Here is a 10,808-nt window from a genome sequence, read left to right as displayed (position 1 = left end):
GATTGGTCGCAAGATGCTGAAGACGTGTCAGGATTTGTTTATTCGGTATTTAATATCCTCATCTGTCCTCCCATCTATACTAACTATACAGCCCATGTAAACAAAACCTGTCGACATCCTTGATATCCACCTGGTATAGTCGCACTGGGTCTTGCTGTCTGTTGTTCACACTCATGACCTCTGTCTTCTTAATGTTGATCTGGACGCCAGTCTTCTCCGCTTCTGCAACAGAATATAACTTCTCCTGTGCATGTTGCTGCTTGTGTGAGAGAAGACAGATGTCGTCTGGGTAGTCTAGGTCTTCCAACTGCTTATCGAAGGACCACTGGATGCCTGTCCTCTTGTCTGCTGTGACTCGTCTCATGATCCAGTCAACCACCATCAGGAATATCGTCGGTGAAAGAAAACAATCCTGTCGCACGCCGGTTTGTACATTTAAGGCTTCCGTCAGTTTCCCGCTGCGGATGACTTGACAGCTGTTGTATGATGATGATGAAATTTTGTGGGAAGCCGTAATGGTACATTAGTCTCCAGATGCCATCTCTGTTAACACTATCAAAGGCCTTGAATCTTTTTGCTATTTCTTTATATTTCAGGCAGCGTACGTTGTACCTGTGTGATGGTCTTCCTGTTCGGTCATTGTAGTTTTTCAGCTTGGTACTGAGAACGGCCACTACCAGGTGGTGATCCGATGCTGTAGCAGTTCCCCTCTTCATCCTGATGTCATGCACTCTTTCTCCACTTTCTGTCAAGGTGAATTCGGCAATCTGGTTCTCAACATTGCCGTCTGGGGAATTCCCTGTTGTCTTGTGGATTTTCTTGTGGGGAAAGGCAGTGCCTCCTATGACTAGGTCGTTTAATGAGCAAAAGTCTGTAAAAAGTTCGCCATTTTTATTTTGTCTTCCGATGCCATGTTTGCCCATGAACCATTCTCTGTGTTTATTGTCTGTCCCAACTTTTGCATTCCAGTCTTCCACGAGAATCTCCAGATATTTCTTTGGTGTTTTATCCATAACCACTTGGAGTTACTCATAAAATTCTTCTTTGTCCACTATATTTGCTGCATTTTTGGGTGCACTGTAAGATAGTAACTTTCCTATCCTTTGATTTGGATCTTGCAGTCAGGATCCTTGGTGACACTGGGTCCCAGGACAGCATTGCTCCTGTTGCTGCAGGTATCATCAGCAGCGCTACTCCGTGCGTATGTGCCTGGCTTTCTTTCTGTCCAGAGTAGATGATGCTGTCGCCCTTTGTGAGCCTTGAACATCCCGTTCCCGTCCATGTTGACTCGCACAGGTCAAGAATATTCTGATTGTAATTGCATATCTCTACACGCGTGTACTCTTTCTTCTGCCTCATATAGGGTTCGGATGTTTTAGGTCCCTATTCTGGTTTCGGTCTTGGTCACCAGAAAAGATGTCGGTGCACTAGCTTCCTGAAGGCTTTCACCAGCTCCCATCATGCGTCCTACCGGAGAGGACTCTTCCTCAACCACGTCGTTTGAGAGTGCCGTTGCGGCAGATGAGTAACACCTTATCGTTGGTTGCCGGGCTTGTGTGTCTCCATGACCACGAGAGCTATACTGGCAGTAGATTTGTTTCCTGGTAGGGCCACCTAAGCCAGACAGGTTGAAGGTTAGAGACCAGACAAAGAGTACTGAATTGGTCCTCCAGGTTGGGATTTAGCACTGGGCTAACAACCCGGTCTAGTGAAAAAAAAAACTTCCTTCTACTCATTTTTGATTTAGAGACAATCTCTGAAAAGTATTGATTCTTGTTCTAAATTTTAAACATACCCGTTCAATAAGTAACTATATTGATAATTCGATATTTAAAATTATATACTGGATAGCGTTAAACGGATGGATAAAATAACAGGAAACATTATCCGGAGTCTCGCCGGTCAGGGTTGGAAATTTATCCGAGTCCTTAAGGGCAGGTTTAGACAAGGTCTTTTTTCTAGAAATCTAGCAGTTGCCCATTTTCGCAGATCTCATTCTAAGTGCTTCCGATGTTGTTCATGTTAAAGAGCGCCGCTATAAAATTAGTAATTGGTGTTGTTGCGTTGTTGCTGTGAAAACGCAAGATCCCGAAACAGTTACCACAAAGCATCTTGTCCCATACGGTGACAGTTTCAGTAATCTATCACCCTAGATTGCTATGATTTTATCAATCCGAAATGACGACCGTCGGAGTTGTAGTCGTTGGAATAACGGTACCAAGCGCAGAAATTTAGTGTGGATACAATGAGATTAAAGGCGCAGTAGTGGCTGTGTGGTAAGAAGCTTGCTTCTCAACCACATGGTTCCGGGTTCGGTCTCACTACATGGCTCCTTGCGTGTCTTCTACTATAGCCTCGGGCCGACCAAAGCCTGGTGAGTGGATTCGGTAGACGGAAACTGAAAGAAGCCCGTCGTATATATGTGTGTGTGTATGTATTTGTATGTCTGTGACTGTCCCCGCACCATCGCTTGACAACCGATGTTGGTGTGTTTACGTCCCCGTAACTTAGCAGATGGAATAGCTATGAGGTACATGGAATAAGTACGAGGCTTACAAAGAATAAGTCCTGGTGTCCTTTGTTCGACTAAAGGCGGTGCTTCACTATGGCTGCAGTCAAATGGCTGAAACAAGTAGAAGAAACAAAGAAAAGAACCGTTTAACGAAAAGAACCGTTTAACAGTTTTGCAAATTCGTCGACTTTACTGAAGATAATCAACTAAAATACTGAAGAATACAATGATCAACATGTCTCTGAAACAAACCTCTGTGTCTGCTCTCGACATACTGTCGGTCGCCTAAAGTACACAGTAGGTAACGTTATACTTGCACTTATAAAGATAATATAGTCAATATTGTGTTATGTTTGCTAATGGGTTTGCTCGATTAATGCTGCTTTCGGATTCATTAACTACAATGACGACAGCCTAATTCTCTTTTGTTAATATGTAGTGTTGCTAATCCAATTCGCACTTTTCAGAAGCTCAGCGTATCAAGCTAAAATGAAAGTCATACGACAATGTATCTGAAGTGTTTGAAACGACCAAAGAAGTTTCATTGAATTTGACACCTTTAAAGACGGGATAAGTTATCGTTACTTTTTAGTACAATTTACTCTCCTGACATAACTTGATTTGAATTATGCAACAAATATAACAAAGTTACGACTAACAACATGTCATTAGAATCGATGGAAGTAAGAGCAAAATAAAATTTGTGTTCATTTTGTGGTTACACAAAATTAAACATTTTGCTAATGAATGATCTAATTAGTTGTTGACTAATATGATAACCGACGTTTAAATAAGCACCATTTAAAGAAACTTTCAAAGGAAGGAAATTAAACTACATCATATTTCGTTGGCAATCGATGTGTATGATACCTCCTTTAATTTCCTCTGCTTGAAGAATTCAAAGAGACTGGTTTAACATTAACTTTGACTAAGGGAAAATTATATGTGGATGGAACTGTAGAAAATTTACATTCCACTTCATGCTCATTTCAAATTTACATTCCACTTCATGCTCATTTCAAATTTACATTCCACTTCATGTTCATTCCATTCATGTTCTTTTCGCATCACTCTCGAGGAGATGAGATGTTTTATCTTTTATAGGTTTGTAAATGATTAACAAGATTTTGATATTGTATTTCATTCAATGGTTAACGACTCATTCCCATCGTTTCTGCCTTATTGTATTATGGGTAAATTGACAATATTTCTTTAATGCTATAAGTTATAGTCTAGATCTGGTAGTATTTTATATAGTTGCTTCCTATGAAGTAACATTTTCAATCATTTTGCCATCAGAACCTTTAGGATATGCCAGGAAACCAGTAATACACTGCTAAATATTCAAAGCAAAATCAGGAAAATAAATAGAATGTTAACTATTAAATTACAATTTCAGTCCCCCTTAAATGCTTCACAAATCTCTCTCCTCCACCAACCTATCTTTGTTTAAAATATCTGGAAAACCAAAGCCAAAACTAAAAACCGATTTAGGAAAAGCGTAAAGTATTTAACTACCGACTTGTTAAAAAACGCCTGTTGTCGTTTTGAATCAAGTAAAACATAGAACTTAATATAAAAATGAGTTTACTTAATATCGACAATAGCAACATTAAAAACGTTACAAAATAAAAGTAAAATATCCAACAAATATATGACACGAACTCTCAGGAAACAAAATATCATAAACAAAGCAAAACACTTTTACACGGTGAATTACGGCATTTCTCTTAATGCAATGGTTTCAGTGTAATCAGTTGGAAGTTATTGCTTAGTTGGAGCCGAAAATCAAACGAACCCTGGTCTGTCCTATTTGATATATTTCTGTTTATTTATCTATAGATTCATAATAGCATAAATTTCCATTATATAAAATGGTGTTCCCATTCGTAATGTTAAATCTAACAAGAAGAACAATAAAAATAGTTTTTCTGGTGAGGGCTGTCATGTTGGAAATAAAGATGGTGGCAATAGCAAACAGTCAAAGTGATACTGAATGTGATGTGGATGAAGATGATAATATGGAGGTAAAGCTGAATTACAGCGTTGAGGATGTAGATAATGATATTGATGAGGTTGTTGCTATTGTTATTGTAGATGGTGATGATAATGATAATTAGGATGATGATAATGATGATGATGATGATGATGATGGTGATGATGATGATGATGATGATGATTATTGTAATGGTTTTAGAGATGTAGTGAATGTTGAATATGTCGTTTTTGAAATACGAAATGAAATACAAATGGAACTCTTCCTCACAATATCAGAGGCATTGGTAAAATAGATTGTCAGTCTGATTCATAAATGCATTCATTCTCATCGCAAAAATAAAATGTTGTGATATCGGAATATAACAATAGTCTTGGCCTTAACCTAGAGGTACCGATAAAAAGATGATATCCGCCCATCTTCTCAAGCTATGCTTGCGAACGGTAGTTTTCTTTAAGACGTTGTTATTTTTGCTTGCGTCCCCTTCTTCTCTTTCTCTGTCTTTCTAGCTCCTCTGGGCAGAACGCACTCAAATGTCTCTTACAACTACACCAACTAGAGATAAACTTCTGTCGTGTACTATGAGTTTTATTACATTTTTTCCTCACACAGTAGGACGTATATCAGTCGCAGAATGTATACACCTCACACGAGCACATGACACGGGCGATTATATCAGGATTTAGTACCTGTCAAATCTAATAATTTACATCACTACTAAGGCTTAATTTTGTTGCTGTCATCCCTGTAGCGCATCGCCCCATATATCAGTGCGCTAACAATTTTGTTTCTTTTTTCCTCAGCCACAGTTTAGAAAGCATAAAACACGCGCATACACTCACATTAATGCTGAATGGATCTGCAACTTTGTAAAGGAAGCATGATTCCCGACATCACTTAGGTAAATTCTTCGACACTTCATCTCATGATAATTCGTACTTGCGCGTTTTTGAATGAATGTGTCAAGAATGAAAACGGGTTGTTTATAACAACAACAATTATAATAATGATGATAATGATAATAACAGTAACAACAACAACAACAACAACAACAACAACAACAAAAATAATAATAATAATAATAATAATAGTAGTAATACTACTACTACTACTACTACTACTACTACTACTACTACTACTACTACTAATAATAATAATAATAATAATAATAATAGTAATAATAATGATGATAATAATAACAACAAAGCAGTGGCTCTCGTTGTTTTTGGTCTTAACTGATTGGAAGTGTTAACATGTACATTGGTATAAAAGATGGGTTACAATAAACATTCTGCTCCATAAGACAAATTTGCTTGTCAGTTGTTTCACCTTAACCAATTGAGCACGTCCCTTCCTGTCTGGGGATATGCGCATCTCTGATCACGAGCAGAAGTAGTGGGGGAGCGTCATAGCCATGTGTTTAGAGTAGCTCAGGGACATTTTGAGCAGGATGGGCTACTCGATCTGAAGAAAATTCTAACGCTCCGACCTGAAAGGTGATGCGCTGTTTATCTTGATATGAGATCACCATGTCACGAACATATGGTTGTGATGCATATGCTTGGTGTACCCTTAACAGACGGGTAGTCATGATGTGTTTACTGGGCGTCGTATGCTGGACTTTGATGGCATGCGATGCTCCCTCACTCAATAATAAAAATAATAATGATGATGATGATTGTCCATTGGATATTTTGCAACAAGTATGGACTTGACAGAGCGAAATAGTTGTAAGAACATAAACCTGAAGGCATCATTGAAAATGATAATGCAAAGATCCTATGGGATTTTATGAATCAGTGCGACCATGCGATAGAGAATAAGAAGGCACACATAGTGTTAGTTGAGAAAGAAAGCGAACGAAGCTGGATCATAGATATAGTAGGCCCAGCTGACAACAATGAATGCCATAAGAAAGAAAGGAAAATCGATAGATATAACAGGTTATCTTGGGAGGTTAAGCAATTGTGGTTGATGAAAAAGGTGGTAGTAGTACAGAATAATTGTCGGAGCCCTGGATACGGTGGGTAAATCTGTTGAGAAGTACATGGAACAAATAGTGGCTGCAATTAGGGTGGAGCACTTGCAGAAAACAGCACTGCTTGGAACCATTCAAATATTCCGGATGGTGCTCGAAGAATAAGGGGTGTTACCTTAGTTCACAGGTAGTGAACAACTGACACTATAGTACATCTCCAGCATTCGAAACTGTGCAAAGACAATAAAATAATAATAATAATAATAACAATAATAAAAATAACAACAACAAAAACAGCAACAATAATAATAATAATAATGATAATAATATTAATAATAATAATAATAATAATAATAATAATAATAATAATAATAATAATAATAATTGATCAATAAAGCCATAACTGAAGACAGCCGCAGAAAGAAGAAAGGCCTCAGTATGGCCTGGGTGGACTACCAAAAGGCTTTCGACAGTGTTCCCCACGCGTGGATTCTGGAAACACCAGCCATAAACAAGGTGGCACCAATTATCATAAAATACATAGAGCACTCAATGAACAAATGGCAGACAGTGCTACAGCTCCAAACAAAATAGGGACTTGTGAAAACGAAAGCCATCCCCATTAGAAGAGGAATATTCCAGGGAGACACGCTCTCTCCACTCCTGTTCTGCCTGGAACTCACACCTTTAACAGAATTGCTAAATAGAACTGGATGCGGTTACAAATGCTACGGAAAAACAGTCAGCCACCTTCTATATATGGATGACCTAAAATTATATGCTAAAAACGACAAAGAGCTAGAAACACTACTACAGACAGTACACGGCTTTACCAAGGAAATAGATATGAAATTCGGATTAGAAAAATGTGCCAAAGCAACCCTGTAAAGAGGAACATTAGTTAAAAGTAGCAATATAACACTAGATAAAGCCAATGAAATATGAGAACTAGACGAAAGCCAACCATATAAATATTTAGGAGTCAATGAACTAGATAGGATACAACATACACAAATGAAAGAAAAAATAAAGAAAGAGTACTATAGACGAGTTAGATAAATACTAAAAACAGAGCACAATGCTAAAAACAAGATAATGGGTATCAACACTTTAGCTGTCCCAGTTATAAGCTACAGCTACAACATCCTTAACTGGACACTAAACGAACTATGTAAAATAGACAGGAAATCAAGAAAAATAATGACAGGATATAGGATGCACCACCCAAAATCTGACATAGAAAGGCTATATATACAACGCACAAAAGGTGGCAGGGGTCTTATACAGCTAGAAAACTATTATAAAATAACCACCATAGGACTGCAAAAATACCTACTCCAGAAGCACGGAAAATTAATACAAATAGCCACAAAACACGAGCAAAACAAAAAACTGTTTTCAGTATTTAAGGAAGCTGACAAATACAAACAAGAAATCAATCTACCTAACAAATACGAAGAAGAAGAAGAAGAAGAAGAAGAAGAAGAAGAAGAAGAAGAAGAAGAAGAAGAAGAAGAAGAAGAAGAAGAATAAACAACAAAAGCTATAAAACAAATGAAATCGAAACTAAAACTAGAACAGCAACGGACCATGATAAAACGATGGCAAGAAAAGCCCCTACATGGTAAATACTGGGCTAAACTAAATGCAAAAGAAATAGACAGAGAAAAATCCCAGCAATGGCTGAGAAGCTCAGGACTCAGAGCAGAGACTGAAGGATTTTTAATTGCTGCACAAGACCAGAGCCTCCCCACCAGAAATTACCAAAAACACATAATGAAAAGAAATATAATAAGTAACTGTAGAATATGTGGAGATGGACAAGAAACAATAAATCATATTATCTCTGGCTTCCCAGTCCTGGCTAAGAAGGAATATATTCACAGACACGACAGAGCTGGGATCTATATACACTGGAAGCTATGCCAACACTATGGAATAACAACAGAAAAAAGATGGTATAAACACACACCAGAAAAGGTCACAGAAAACGAGAAAGCAACCATACTCTGGGATATGCCAATACACACAGATAGAGAAATTAAGGCAAATAGACCAGATATAGTTGTCAAAGATCATGAAGAAAAAAAATGCTTTCTAATTGATGTATCAATACCAGCAGATGACAACGTTTCTCTAAAAGAAATGGAAAAACGTTCAAAATACAAAGACCTGTAAATAGAGGTAACTTGAATGTGGAATCTAAAAACAGAAACAATTCCTATCATAGTAGGTGCCTTAGGTATAATAAAAAAATATTCAGACAAATACATAACAAAAACACCAGGACTTACAAATATATATAACATACAGAAAATTGCACTACTGGGTACTGCACACATTCTACGCAAAACACTTTCAATACAGTAAACATAAGAACACCACAGCAAACCACAGCACATACCCAAGGCGCACAGAGCTGCGCTCGGTAGTGAAGTGAAAGCACGTTATAAAAATAAAACTACTGAACAATAATAATAATAATTATTATTATTATTATTATTCCCTGCCACTTCACGTCCTAAAACTTCATTCGCCCTAAGACGCTAGGTGTCTCGGCAAGTGATTGTAACAAACATCCAGATTAAATAATAATAATAATAATAATAATAATAATAATAATAATAATAATAATAATAATAATAATAATAATAATAATAATAATAAATGCCCGGATGCAGTACCAGGCAGTGGCTCTCATGGCTTCTGATCTTAATTGATTGGAAGTGTTATCATGTAGATTGTTTTGCCTTGGTATAAAAGATGGGCTACAGCAAATATTCTGGTTGCTTTTCAGCAGATATAAATCTGGTGTGATTATATTCAGTAATCACCTAGATAATGAAGACAATCGAAGCTTAAAAGCATCAATCATTGATATTTAATATTAACTTACATTAAGCTCCATTTTGTTTGAGGCACTCAATGAATATGCATGCTATGAAGGACGGGAATAATGAAAGCCAGTGTATAAACATAGCAAACTGCAATATGAAAAAATGTACTTAATTTATAAACAGCCAGGTGTTTTCAGCCGATATCGTCTTATTGGAATCCAATCTAACGTGTATTGCAAAATCTCCTTGAGAATAGCAATTGTAGCAATAACGGGTGGGCAATTAATACATTGAAAAACAAAACTTGGTGCTATTAATCTCCATTATCTTCAAATCGTATCTGAAATATCAATATACATCCATTCATACTCCAATGAATTACTGTGCAGAAATTATATTAATACACTCACTATAAGAGCCCTATATAAGGCGCATATTGTAGGAATGCTTTTTCTTGTATGTCATTCTATGTTACTGTAAACGTAGGTGACATGAGTGCTATACACTTACCTAATCTCAATATATTATTTACATGTTTGATTTACCCAGGGAAAAGAACCTACAATATAATATGGAGTAAATATTCAATTTACTGAATAGAAGAATGCATGACAGCTATTGTTTAAAAGCTCTGACAATTGGTAAGCATCGTTATCATTTAAGTAATAAATATCTGAAATTATGTATTTGTGGTAATGTTATGTAAAACATACAATAAAGTTAACAGTTACGTTTACAGATTTACATACAGTCGTGGCCAAATGTGTGGAACAATTGTGAAAAATTAGAATTGTTTTGCTGAAGCACAGTTTGATTCAAATATATGCAACATAGATGTATACTTACCTAATAGCTGAACCGATGACCAGTAGTATAGTAAATATAAGTTTGGACATTTAATATGAAGATTCTAATTTTCAGACCTATCTTCCAAACAGTTGTCCTCGACTATATAATACATGAAAATAAAGTGTCAGAATACTGGTGGAACATCTCGTTAATAAAATGAGTTTGGTTCAAATATAACATCCATGATATTGCACTGTGGAACAGGGGAAAAAAATCATGTACCGTTGTAAAAAGTAGTTTCCCAGCAGATGTTAATGTACAATCATAATTCCAGAAAAAAAACAGAAAATTATGGCAAATTAATGCCGAATTTACAGCTATTGTACTCTGACTTTGAATTCTCATTTGTACCTACCACCATAGGTGCGTTAGGTTATATACCAACAAATTTGCGCAAAAACCTAGCAGAACTCGATCTTGCGGGGAGAAAAAGTAAACGAAAATGATGTGGATATTCTAAATCCAATCTATTAGTGGCTCAGTGAAGATTTGTAAGACATTCCAAAAATTATCCCTGTGAGATTGCTCTGTGTATAGACGCACACACTTGAGTGAATACGTCGACATTTCAACCAACACACGAACTTAACCAACTATTTACAAACATCGGAAAATCTCTTAACTCAAAAAGACTTG

General features: G+C 36.7%; 1 protein-coding gene across 1 annotated transcript; it reads right to left on the bottom strand.

Moving 5' to 3' along the window:
* Window positions 1-371: 371 nt before the first annotated feature.
* On the bottom strand, window positions 372-1,013 carry LOC149136012 (protein CFDP2-like). The gene has a single exon (XM_089350053.1). The coding sequence runs from the start codon at window positions 1,011-1,013 to the stop codon at window positions 372-374; it is 642 nt and encodes a 213-aa protein (XP_089206179.1).
* Window positions 1,014-10,808: the final 9,795 nt, after the last annotated feature.

Source organism: Octopus bimaculoides, chromosome 4, assembly GCF_046866305.1.
Source record: "Octopus bimaculoides isolate indiv1 chromosome 4, ASM4686630v1, whole genome shotgun sequence".
In the NCBI taxonomy this organism is placed as follows: domain Eukaryota; kingdom Metazoa; phylum Mollusca; class Cephalopoda; order Octopoda; family Octopodidae; genus Octopus; species Octopus bimaculoides.
Note: the sequence above shows the minus strand (reverse complement) of the source record. Positions and strands in the feature narration are given on the sequence as shown.